Raw genomic sequence first — 13920 nt, 5'->3', positions numbered from 1 at the left:
CTTTTTGCCATATTCCTCATCTATTTTTTAAAAAAACCAATATTACCCTTCATCCTCATCTCTAGTCTTAATCAAATTCAATTTTTTCCCTTCTATATTATACCCCTTCCCATTGTCATCTATTTTTATATCCATCCTCACATTGATTATGTAATTATCATAATTAATGTGGGTTAATTATGTAATATTACAATTGTTTAATATAAATTCAACATTTTAATATAAATAAATTACTTATATAATTATCTTTTTTTGTATGAACTTGAATATTCCAATTATTTCCATGCAATCCAATTTCTTACAAATCAATTAATTATATTTACCAATAATAATAAACCAAATAATTTCCCCCTCTTATGTTACTCGTTTTCACATCTTAAACTCTCCCAATAACCCACACAGTTTTGCCCATATAATCCTCCAAATCACAATTTAATCATTTCTACTTTCATCGAAATATATAATTAAAAATATTTCAATCATTACAATTTTCCTAATTAAATTTAAAAATATTCTAGCTGTTATCCAAGCTATAATTTAATCCTTTTTACTTTCACCACCATATACCATTAAAGGTATTTCAATTGTTACAGTTTATATTTATTCATATTTCTAAAAAAATAAAAATAAAAAAACTTATCATTGTCTAGATTTCAAAAATACAAAGACAAATATTCCAATTATTATTCATTTCATTTTTACAATCATGATTTCCCATTTATTTCTTATTACTATTCATATTTCAATTCTAAATATGTATAACTTTTTTCTCTTTCATTTCTTTTTCTTTTTCTCCCTTCCCATTTTTATTTTTGCCTTTTTCTTTCTCCTTTTTTTCTTTTGTGTTTTAAAATCTTGAACTCTCCTCTTTTGCCCTACCTTTTTTGTTTGCACCTACCTTTTTTGGTGAGGAAAAAGAAGAAAAAGAAATCTCCCTCTGCCTAATTTTGCCTCCTTGCAGCAAACAGCCTGCTTTACTTTCAGTTTCGCTTTCAGCATAGCTTGATTAGCACAAGGGGAAAAAAATCTGCTCTAGCACTCTTTGCAGCAAGCAGCAGAGCCCTGCGCAAAACAGCTGAGAGCAAATCATCTGAGAGTCGGGAGGCCAATCTAATCAACTTGTGCTAATTAGCCTATGCTGAAGCTGAAAGGAGCTGTTTTTTCTTGCTGTTTGCTTGCAAGAAGGTACAGGCCAAAGGATAGGGGCCGGCAGGTGGGTGGGGCTACATTCGGTGTATAAGACGTACCCAGATTTTCACCCCCTTTTTGGGGGTAAAAAGGTGCGTCTTAATACTCCGAAAAATATGGTATTTATTTTAAAAAAAGTCTCTCCATTTATTTCACTTTCAAGTAGTTTTTATTTTATTTTTATTTATTTTATTTTATTTCGAATTTATATACCGCACCTTCTCCCAAGGGACTCAGGGCGGTGTACAGCCAGATAAAAACATACAATACAAACATTAAAAACAATTAAAAGAATATATATTAATTTGGCCCCAGTTTAAAATGACAAACCAATTAAAAATTAAGAATTTAAAAATATGTTAAGCCAGCCCGGCTTGTTGAAAAAAGAAAGTTTTAAGGGCACGGTGGAAGGCACCGAGGTCTTGGATTCTCCTTATCTCTGGGGGCAGCTGGTTCCATAGGGTAGGTGCCCCCACAGAGAAGGCCCTCCCCCTGGGGGTTACCAGCCTACATTGTTTGGCTGATGGCACCCCGAGGAGGCCCTCTCTGTGGGAGCGCACCGGTCGATGGGAGGTTGTCGGAAGCAGCAGGCGGTCTCGAAGATAACTAGGTCCTATGCCATGGAGCGCTTTAAAGGTGGTAACCAACACCTTGAAGCGCACCCGGAAGACCACTGGGAGCCAGTGCATAAATTTCTCAAGGTTTTTTTTTAAGATTGTGAAATGTAAAGGAAACTACATTTTTATTAATGAATAACTTATTTTTAATTATTAATTACTAGATAATGTCAACACCTTTTATACCTATGTGTCAGGCTAAGCCCAAGAACAGCAATAGCAGTAGCAATTCAGTTCTTAATTTGCTTATACATAACATGAAACTTGCCAGGCTAAACGCTTATGATTCTCTGCTTAATGGATATACCTTGAGAGATTCTAGGGAGTGTGTGTCCTTAGGCTCTTCCTCTGGGTCCATTCCCAGGCTGTGCTGTCTCATCTCTCCATCCGTCCCTTCTCAAATACACTCTTTCCATGGAAACTGCCACTTCACTGTGGTCTATCAAACCAGTTCCCCCTCTGGGGCATCCTCTCTTATACCATGATCCAATATAATGCAAACTTATATTCATTTAAGAGTTCTGCTTTGTACACATGTAAGGTGCTTCTTGTTTATATAAAACAAGAATTTTGTATTTTCCATAAGTAACATGTCTGCTCTTTTGTATTAGAATCCAACTTTAATCTGGAACAGTTAAAATAACAGTAGATTGTCTTAATGTTTTAATTGGGAATCAAACCTTCATTTATTCTCCTAATGACTGAATCTGTAAGTCAACTTCCAATCCTAGATTGTTCAGAGTCCAAATTTGGACATAATAGTAAGCATTTTTTCCTAATGTTGTGAAATAAGATACAGTTAGTGAGAGGGACTTGGAAGAATAAGAATATTAAATTTTTAGAATACTCTAGACATGTAATTTATTTCAATTTAATTAGCCTTGCCTTGCCTTAATAACAACAAATGCATATGTTTTTCAGCTTTAATTTTAAAAATAGATCTGAATTTTGAGTTATTTCCACAGTGAAGGAAGTATTTTAAAGATCAATAGAGAAGAGGGCAATTCATATACTGGCCCTATATACGAAGAAAAGAAAATTATATAATAGTTATATACAGGAGTATGTGTAGAGATTTGATGATAAAGAAATGATAAAACCAACTAATATTTAGGAAGGTGGATGTTTTGGATGTTTTAACCAGTTTTTTAAAACAAAATCAGGTTAGAAATATATAATACCATTATTACTTTATGTATTAAAACTGTGTAAATCTGATTGATTCAAAAAACACTACCAGATTCTGCAATTTTTGTCAAACTTATTTGAAAACCCATACATTTGTTGTGAAACTGTTATTAGTAGCTTTAACGTTTTCAATCAAAATTAAGAGAGTCTTAATTATTCAAAGGAAAATCTCAAAACAGTTTTGATCAAGGATAAGAATCACATGAACAAATTATTATTTTTTTGTTTCTGAATTTTTTTTCCTATCATTTTCTCGCCATCTGTTTTTGTTTGTTATTTGTTTTCGTTACTGGAAGTCAAGTGATTTTCATCATCATGGGGAAACTGCAGCTGATTATTTTAGCCGCACTAATCGTAGGGGAAGCATTGTTTCTGACTTGGGTGATGTCAGCATTCCAGACATGAACAATGTGAGTGTCTTTAACATAAAGTTGATGCCACTGCTGCAAAAATTTTTTTGTAAATGTTCATATTTTTTATTGTTCATATTTTTTATTGTTTATTAGTTTTAATAATGGCAATAATGTTACTTTATTATCTTGCATACACTTTTATATGTTTAAGTTCACTATTATGATTGGAGTCTTGTATTTTCTATGATTTTAAAAATTTTATTTGGGGATTAGGTAAAGGGCATGTAGTCTAATAATAATATTTATTTGTATTTGAGTAAAATATGCATATGGCTCTCTGACATTTACATTAAAATGTATTGAGGGTATGCCATTTTAATACATTTGATTACATCTCAGTAAATATTTTTATATTTAGATAAAGTTCTTGAGTTTTTCAAAAAATATAAGATAAATTTATGTATTTTCATATTCTGCCATTGATGGCTAAAATAAAGTTTTGTGGTATTTATTACCTGCTGTATTCATAGTTTGATGAAATGAATGAATGAGATGAAATGGTTTTTACTTCCCTTACTAACTTATACCAACTTCCTGCTACCAATAAAAAACTTTTTTAAAAAAATTTCAGACAACTAAAAGTAATTAAATTATTAATCCGATGTCTGCAAACTTGAATTTCTACTTGGCAAACATTATTATATTTGATGACACAGATTATTTTCTGAAGGAAGTGCTGTTGGGAGAGAGGTTAAATTATATTACAATAAACTTTGAATAAAAACGGATCTTGAGAAAAATGGATGTGGAAAGAAATGAAATGAAAGTGAATGTAGAATCACTGCAAGAATAGAAAGTATGAGACTTGCATCAAAAAATACCATAAGTCAGATTACTCTTCCAATTTAATGAATAAAAAGAGGATACAGTGGAAGTTGTATGGAACAGAGTAAAAACAATTACATCATGCACAGAAGCATGTGAAATTATATTAATGTGAAGCAGTGGTGAAATCTAAATTTTTTTACTACCGGTTCTGTGGGCGTGGCTTGGTGGGGGGTAATGTGACTGGGTGGGCGTGGCCAATTTTTTTTTTACTTTTAAAACCATTTTTTACATGTAAAACCATGTAAGAAAATGCTTTCAAAAGGCTCTGACGATCCCAGCTGAGTTGCCTGATTATCAGAGGGTTTTTAAAAAACCCTCTGCCGATCAGGCAACTCAGCTGGAATTGTCAGAGCTTGGATCGTCAGAGCCATTTAAAAGAAAAAACATTTTTTCTTTTAAATAGCTCTGACGATCCAAGCTGAGTTGACTGATTAACAGGCAACTCAGCTGGAATCGTCAAAGCTTGGATCGTCAGAGGCATTTAAAAGAAAACAAGCCTCTGATGATCGCGTGGCTCAGCTGGGCATGGGGGGCAGGGCAGGGATTTTTGCTACCGGTTCTCCGAACTACCCACCGCCATCGCTACCTACTCGCCCGAGCCGGTCCGAACCGGGAGCATTTCACCCCTGATGTGAAGTATGAAAAGGTCTGCTTATATATCTTCATATTCCAAAGAATGAGGAAGTGATAGTTTGTTTGTTTGTTTGTTTGTTTGTTTGTTTGTTTGTTTATTTATTTATTTATTTATTTATTTATTTATTTATTTATTTATTGAATTTCTATACCGCCCTTCTCCCGAAGGACTCAGGGCGGTGAACAGATTAAGATTTCATATACATATAATAATTTTTTTTTATATATAAACGGTAAATAATAAATTGAGTCAACTTGGTGTATCTGCTAAGACCTTGGCATAGAATTTAGATGTTTATGCTAGCCCTGCTTGTTGAAACAGAAAGGTCTTCAGGGCACATCGGAAAGTGCGAAGATCTGGGATTATTCGTATTCCAGGGGGTATTTTGTTCCAAAGAGTAGGTGCCCCCACAGAGAAGGCTCTCTCCCTTGGAACTACTAATGATGGTTTAGTTTTAATGATGGTACTATGAATAGGCCTACTCTGTGAGAGCATATTGGTTGGTGGGAGGTTATCGGTTGCAGCAGGTGGTCTCGTAAGTACTCAGGTCCTAAGACATGGAGCACTTTAAAGGTAAGAACCAATACCTTGAAGCGCACTTGGAAGGCCATCGGAAGCCAGTGCAGCTCACGTAGAAGAGGTGTTACATGTGAGCACCATGTTGCTCCCATAATTACTCGCGTGGCCGCATTCTGGACCAGTTGGTGCTTCCGGTGCACTTCAAGGGGAGCCCCATGTAGAGAGCATTGCAGTAGTCGGGAAATGACGAGGGCTTGAGTGACTGTGCGTAATGAGTCCCGGTCTAGAAAGGGACGCAATTGGCGAATCAGGCGAACCTGATAGAAAGCTCCTGTGGCCACGGCTGTTATATGATCTTCTAAAGACAGTCGTGCATCCAGGAGGATGCCTAAATTGCGAGCTTTCTCTGTGGGGGGTCAATGACTCATCCCCAATAGTTGGTGATGGGACTAACTGGCTGTACCGGGACGCCGGCAGCCACAGCCACTCAGCCTTGGAAGGGTTGAGTCGAAGCCTGTTTCTCCCCATCCAGACCCGTACCACCTCAAGGCACCAGGACATCACTTCAAGGGCATCATTGGGGTGGTTTGTGGTGGAGATATACAGCTGAGTGTCATCAGCATACAGATGACATCGTACCCCAAAACCACAGATGATCTCACCCAACGGCTTCACATAAATGTTGAACAGGAGAGGTGAGAGGACCGACCCCTGTGGCACCCCGCAAGTAAGGGGCCTTGAGGTCGATCTCTGTCCACCTGTCAACACTGACTGCGACCTGTCAGGAGGTAGGATGAGAACCACCGTAATACGGTGCCTCCCACTCCCAGCCCCTCCAACCGGTGCAGCATGATACCATGATCAATGGTATCAAAAGCCGCTGAGAGATCTAATAGGACCAGGATAGAGGAACATTCCCTATCCCGAGCCCTCCAGAGATCATCAACCAATGCGACCAATGCTGTTTCTGTGTTGTATCCAGGCCTGAAGCCGGACTGGAACAAGTCTAGATAGACAGCTTCATCCAGGTACTGTGGGAGCTGTCGTGCCACCACACTTTTGACAACCTTCGCTAAAAAGTGAAGGTTGGAGACTGGACAGTAGTTTGCTAAAACAGCCGGATCCAGAGAGGGCTTCTTAAGGAGGGGTCTCACCACCGCCTCTTTCAAGGTGGGAGGTAAGAATCCCTCGCTCAGAGAACCTTTAATAATTCTCTGGAGCCAGCTACGTGTAACTTCCTGGGTAGCCAGAACTAGCCAGGAAGGGCACGGGTCCAATAAACATGTCGCATTCAGTTTCCCCAGTAACCTGTCCACGTCCTCAGGAGTCACAGTATCAAACTCATCCCAGATAATGTCCTCAAGATCTGCCCTCGTCATTTCATCCGAATTAATCCAGTTAGAATCCAAGCCTTCCCGAATCTGAGCAATTTTATTGTGCAGATATTGTGCAAAATCCTCAGCTCGTCCTTGCAGAGGGTCTTCCCGGGCTCTCAGCTGGAGTAGAGAGCGGGTAACCCTAAACAAGGCGGCTGGGCGATTATCTGCCGATGCAATAAGAGTGGAAAAATAGTTACATTTTGCCGCTTTTATCGCCACTAAGTAGGTCTTAATATAAGATCTCACTAGTGTTCGGTCGGATTCGGAACGGCTGGTCCTCCAACTGCTCTCTAGGCGTCTTTTCCGGCGTTTCATCCCCCTCAGCTAGTGATAGTGATTAAAAATATGCATAAAGGAATGGCTGCAATTATAGATGATAAATAGATTGTAAAAAGATTGGGCATTATGGGTATATAAATAAATAAAATAAAATAAAATATTTTTATATATAAATAAAAAGAGTTGTAAGGAATGTAATAAAAACAAGAGTTGAGATGAGAAATGGAACAATTTTGATGAAAATTTTAAAATTATATCAATAGAATATTTGTAGCTCAGGGTTGAACTATGGAGACCATTTTTTTTTTTTTTTTGTGGGACTCTGGTGTTATCTATGATTAGTTGTTTTCTTCCAGATATTTCATTACCCAATTAGGTGGCATCATTAGAGCCAGCAGGTAGCAGAAAATATCTGGAAGAAAACAACCAATCTCAGAGAGCACCAGGATCCCACCTCCCAAAAAGTTTTTAAAAAAGGAAATAAAGGGCCTAAGAAGAACCCTTCTATAAAGTGGATGGATTTAAAAGTAAGAGTACTTTAGAGATTCGTATTGCAATTAGAATGATGAGTTAAAGAATGGGGTTGCAAAAAAGAAGTAGTTACTTTCAGTCTTGTAGTTACTACAAGAAATTTGAAAGTTGTAAGGTTTCAAGTGTGGATGGTGTACCTAGAGAAATAATTGGAGTGATCTTGCAAATTATTTAACATACATTTGTACAAATGTATCTGACACTTGGAAGAATGCCATTGTTTTTCTATTGCACATAGGGAAGAATAGCGGGATTAAATGTAAAAGCTATTGGGTTAATTTGTTAAGCATATCAAGATAATTAATATAATTGTGGCAGGAAATAATATAAGAGATATTGATTTCAGAAATGCCATGTTAATGATGGGCAACAGATATGCAAATTAGAATTTTGCTTTTCAACAGGTGTTGTGAATAGGCACTCTCTAGCCACTCCCCAAACTGCTGGCATGTTTCTTCTTTGCATTGGGTAGACCAGGCCGATGCCATGCTGGCCCGATGTTTCCTGTTCGCATTGGGTAGACTGGGCCAAAGCCATGCTAGCCTGATGTTTCCTCTTTGGATTGGGTAGACCAGACCAAAGTGACGCGGGCTGGCCCCTTATATTTTCCAGGATGGCTCCGCAGGCCAGATCTGACCACATTGTGGGCTGGATCCAGCCCATGGGCCTTGTGTTTCACACCCCTTGAGTAAACCATCTTCCCAACAGAGCTGAAGAAGCTTCTTTAATGAGGAGTGAAACGTCTTCAAGGAAAAAAGCAAAGTCCAGTTACTTTTTGGAAAAGCACTTTTGGGACAATCATGACCTCAGTGACTGAGAATCTCCATAGACATCTACCCAACAGTTCTGATAGGTGGTTGGAATTATCCCCCAAGAAATCAAATGAAGTTTAAAGTGAAAAAGAACTTTGAAAGATCCAATCTGGGTAATTTACCAGGACCATAGGTTTAGTGTTCTGGGCTTTCGGACTTGTGCTGCAGCCCACCCTCAGGAAACTTCTCTCTGCCAGAATTTGTGCTGGGCTGTTCTATGCATCATATTTATGTGGTTCCTGATTGGGTGCGGCTTCTTATTGGTTGACCGGGATGTGTGACTCCTGACAAGATCATGGTTTCCTTTGATGTAGTGTCCCTATTTATATCCATTCCTCCTCACTTAGCATACAAAGTAATATATTAAAAAAACTAGAAGAGTACAACACAAATCAGAACAACTTAACCATGAAGCTACATCAGTAGTGCCAACATACCTTCTTCACCTTCAAAAGGGAAATGTATGAAGAAATAAAAGGGATGCCCGTGGGATCCCCAATAATAGGAGTCATTGCAGAAACTTTTGCATGAACTAGAACACTGCATTTCAAAACTACAGACCTAAATTTTGGGGCCACCATGTGGATGACATCATCAGAAGAAATGCACTGAAAGACTTTCATACCCTATTGAACTCCATCTTCCCAGATATACAATTCGCAATGGAGGAAGAGCAGCTAGACAATTACATTTTAGATATGCTTGTCCACAGACAAAAAGGTGGAAGCCTAAAAACAACAATTTATCACAAGGCCACCAACATTTCTCGTATTCTTGGTGTCAACAGTGAACAATGTCATGAAAATAGTTGCATCAGAACACTATATGCAAGCTAAATAACTGGAGAGAAGGTACCTATGTGAACAATTTAGGCAGAATGGGTACCTAGAAACATTTATTACAAAATGCACATGCGACACTTAAGGAAAAGAAATGAACAAAGAAGCTATAAGACCAACTATAGGGCATACCTTGCCATACATCAAAAACATTTTGGAAGCAATAGAAAACAGCTTCTGAAATCTGAAAGTGGGCATCGTTCACCGCCCAGAGACCATCATATGAGGACAAATTGTGCATGGCAAAGATTGCTTGGAGGTGGGAGATACTTCTAATGTAATCTACCAAATCCCCTCCATGGCTTGCCCATGACTATATAGGACAGACAGGGAAGAAGCTAACCACCAGATTGCAAGAACACAAGCAGTCAGAGAAGACCCGAAATCGTTGGTAACTTCACATTGCAATGAACAAGGACATACATTCAATTTCGCAGCTACTAAGATTGTTAACCAAGTAGGTACAAAGATAGCCACGGAAAGCTTGGGAAATGGGTCCCTTGTAAGTCCACAGGGGTAATGATTTACCATCAGCTTATCAAGTACTTAGGAGCTGAGGACTTAGCAGCACAAGGAAACAGTAGCCAATATTCGGTCATAAACACACCAATCAACCAATAGAAAATCAGATTCAACCAGGCACTGCATAAATACAAAACATAGAATAGCTGAAAGTACACATTCCAGTAGAGAGATGTTCCCTGTGGATGGGCTCCACCATGAGTCTGAAAGCTCAGAAGAATAAAACCCTGGTCCCGGTGAACGACTCAGATTGTATCCTGCAACATTACCGAGGGGCACATATATTTGCCTTCATTCGAAAAAGAACTTTGTTTTGAAATTTGAATTATTAAGAAATAAGTAATTGATTTAGTTAGAAGCTGCATTAACTTTTACCTGAGTGTGTTAGTTCTGTATGTAGATATTGTTGGGATGATGACCGAGGACTCAAAGGATTTGCAGCAAATATTAGATTCTGTGATGAAGGATGGAGCTGAAAATAAATCTGTCAACAACCAAAATAGAATGAATGTTTGTATAAATGTCAAATAACTAATTTGACATTTATATATAATATCAAATACGATATTATATATAAATGTCAAAATGTATAATTTGGTAGAATACATATTAAAGATAGGGAAACTGATAGATAAGATTTAAAATGTACAAATGGTGATAGAAGGATAGTAGCTTGTTCCCTATGTGATTAAATGCTATCTTTTTATTATTTACCCTCCCATCATTTTCTTAGTCTTTCAACTATCTATCACAGGGGTGTCAAACTTGTATTGTCAAGGCATCATCATGTGACATATCACAACTTTTTCCCCCTTCACTAAACTGGGCATGGGCATGGCCAGCGTGTGATGCATCTGGCCCGGTGAGTTTGACAACCCTGTTCTCCAGCTTACCAGAAAGCGTCAGTCATGCTGGGGATACGCCTCGTCTAGCGTATGACCGAGTCTTGCAATAATAAAAGGCTCCGCCCTTCCGGTTGCCCCAGTTCTTCGGCTTGGTCTACGCGTGACAAGACGTGTCTTCAGCCTCTGATCGCTTTAACTAGCTTGGATTCAGGACTTTTCAGGTTTGAAATTATTTCTACGTGCCGGCTGTGACTGCTGCGGATTCGCGCCCCTCAGCTGGGCTCCTAGGGGCGCAGGAAATAGCTGCGATTCAAAGGCCTTTGCCTAGCAGCTTTACGTTCGGCTGGAGCGGCTGCTCGCCGATTTAAAGTCGCCTTTGTAGCCGGAGGGCTAGCGACTGAACGGCGCTCAAATTAACATTCTCTCAGCGCCTAGTTCCAGGGGAGCACGGGGACACCCTTCCTACTTTATTATCGATCGGAGCGGCTGCCTGTTTACCCTGATTGCCTTAATAGCCGGAGGGCTTGCGATCTGACACCGCTTTTCTCCTCAGCGGTTTGGCGCCAATTTTGCCGCAGAAGCTTCAGGAGTGCCTTTTACGATCGCGCCTTATTTTCCCGCGTTCAAGATGGCGGACGCCTCTCAGTCTGGCGCTAACGGGCGCAGAGCCTCCTCTCCGTGTCGCCATGACAGTGACCCACTTGAAGGGTCTTCACGGGATCCCCCCCCACCGGCCAAGAAAACCAGGTCACTGAAGGGGACCTCCTCCTCGTCTTCGGCATCAACGGCACGCGAGGAGCAGAGGAGGCACAAGGCCTTTGAGAAGGCATTCCAGAAGGCCCGTTCTCAGGCCTCTTCACGGGATCACGACAGGCCTGCTTCCTGATCTAGTTCTAGGCCCCGATCCCCGCGATCTATAAGGGACCTCTCTCCTGATATCCCTGGCTCCTCTTCGGGCGCTCCCCCTTTGGATTCCCAACACCTTTTTGAAACTCTCCCGGACGGGGGCCCATCTATTCAGATTCCGGCCACGGAGCAACCCCCCCCTCCAGTCCCACTTACCACTCTGATGGCGGATTCCTTGGAGGCCTTCATCGCTCGGGCCATTTGCCAGGGACTAACGGAATTCTGGCAACAGGCACCACCTCCTTCTTCCCTGACCACTCCATCTGCCTCGCAGCACAATCCAGACCTCAGAGATGACTCCTTCCGGGATCGCGAACAGGCGGATTATCATGACCACGCTGATCAGGTTTCGGTTTCTGAGCCTGATGACCTCCAAGACCAGGCTTGGTCAGACGATGAGGGTTTGGGTCCGGATCTTCCTTCCTTCATTGGCCTCTTCAAGCCACAAGTTTTCCGATCTCTTCTCTTTAAGGCGATTGCCACGACTCGCTTAGGCGCTCCCGCACCTTTGACTGCAGTTTCTGACCCACTTGATCCGGCATCGGCCATGTTTGCAGAACTGACCGTGGATCCGGAGACCATTCCGGCTCCTAAGTTATTCACGGACGTTTTACAGCGTCAGTGGACCCTTCCTGGTGCAGGCCCCAGCCCTAACGGGTTGGACAAGCACCTCTACAACTTGGCGGCCCCCTTGGCAGATATTTTACAGCCTCCTAAAGTGGACGTCCCCATTGTGGCCTTGGCGGATCTGGTCCATCCCACCGGTCCGGCGGAAGATTCCCTCCGTCCTGAGGACAAGAGAGCGGAAAAGACTCTCCTTAAAGGTCACCAGGCCACCGCCTGGGCCATCCGAGTTTCCACCTCGGCGTCCTTCTTTAACAGGGCGGCTCTGCTTTGGATCAAGCAACTTCAAGCCCTTTTGCCTCTATCGGATTCACGGTCCCACCAGGATCTGAACAAGATTGCGGCCGCTCTCGAGTATTCGGCTGATGCCACTTTGAACTCGGCAAGATTCTCTACCAGAGCCTTGGGATCCAACGTGATGTCACGGCGCCTGTTGTGGCTTAGACATTGGCAGGCCGACATGCGCAGCAAGTGGCAACTCGCATCGTCCCCCTATTCTTCTGGGAATCTGTTCGGGGCTGCCTTGGATCCCCTACTTGTGGAGACCAGGGATCATCGTAAAATCCTACCACCAGCTTCCCGCAGAGGTGATCCACGCTCTTCCTCATCTTCCAGATTCCAGTCCTTTCGGGCCTCCGGGCCCTCTTCCTTTCAACCTCGTTTCCAACGGAGCTTCTCTTCCAGACCCCAACAGGACTTCCAGGTCAGATTGGGTGCAAGGTTCCCTCCCCGACGTCCCCGGGGAGGTAGGGGTGGGCGTTTCCCTCGTAGGTCTAGATAGGTTCCCATTGCTAGCTCCCATTGGAGGTTGTCTCGCATTGTTTTCCGCTCAGTGGGAGACTTCCACCAACGATTCCTGGGTCCTCGACACTATTTCTCAGGGTCTTTCCCTAGAGTTTTCCTCTTCTCCTCCCTCCCGCTTTATTCCCTGTCCGGTCTCTTGTGACCGGTCAAAACGGGATCTTATTGCAGCCGCTATCGATCATCTCTTGACGATAGCTGCTATTGAGCGGGTCCCACAGTCTCAACAGGGTCATGGTTTTTACTCCCGGCTATTTGTCGTCCAAAAGTCCTCAGGGGGGTGGAGGCCCATTTTAGACTTAAAATCCTTGAACCGGCACGTTAGGTACCGCTGGTTCAAGATGCAATCCCTTTCCTCTATTTTGGAGTCTGTCCGCCCATCGGACTTTCTTTCATCGATTGATTTGATGGAGGCTTACCTCCATGTTCCCATTTTGCCCGCTCACCGTAAATTTTTACGTTTTGCTTTTAGAGGCTCTCATTACCAATATAGGGCGCTACCCTTCGGGCTGTCCTCGGCCCATCGGGTCTTTACTAAGATAATGGCTTCCCTCGTGGGTCACATCCGCTCTACCCCTTTGCGCCTCCAGTTTTATTTGGACGACATTTTGGTTCTCTCCTGCTCTCTTTCGGAGGCACGAGTGGATTTAGTTACTGTCCTAAACGCCCTTCAGGCACATGGGTTCTCTATCAACTGGTCCAAAAGCCACCTTGCCCCTTCTACTCGCATCCTCCACTTGGGGGCCCTGATTGACACGGTCTCTTCCACGGTGTCACTTTCCACGGAACGCCAGGCCAACCTACGTTCCTTGGCTCTCAGGTGCTTAGTCGACGGCTCTGCTTCCATCTTAACTCTTTCTCACTTATTGGGCATGATGGTGTCCTCTTTCGGTATTACTCCATGGTCCCGTTTACATAGCAGGGACCTCCAGTGGCTGCTGCTCCCCTTCCAAAAGGCGTTTCAGGACACGTCTCCTCGTCGACTGCGTGTGCCT

At 41.9% G+C, this 13920-nt stretch overlaps 1 protein-coding gene across 32 annotated transcripts in view; it reads left to right on the top strand.

The window, feature by feature from the left end:
• LRRFIP2 (LRR binding FLII interacting protein 2) overlaps positions 1-13920 on the top strand; it is a 154063-nt gene that overhangs the window by 69764 nt on the left and 70379 nt on the right. For 21 of the 32 annotated variants that reach the window (XM_087892497.1, XM_087892494.1, XM_087892492.1 and 18 more), the window contains one exon: positions 3290-3403. The exons of the other annotated variants lie outside the window; for them this stretch is intronic. In XM_087892497.1, the coding sequence (XP_087748623.1) occupies positions 3290-3403 (114 nt within the window). The remainder of the gene's footprint in view (positions 1-3289; positions 3404-13920) is intronic. 32 annotated transcript variants of the gene reach the window in all.

The sequence above is a fragment of the Pantherophis guttatus genome, chromosome 4 (assembly GCF_059756535.1).
Source record: "Pantherophis guttatus breed Tessera chromosome 4, ASM5975653v1, whole genome shotgun sequence".
NCBI lineage: Eukaryota > Metazoa > Chordata > Lepidosauria > Squamata > Colubridae > Pantherophis > Pantherophis guttatus.
This window is presented reverse-complemented; position numbering and strand designations above follow the sequence as displayed.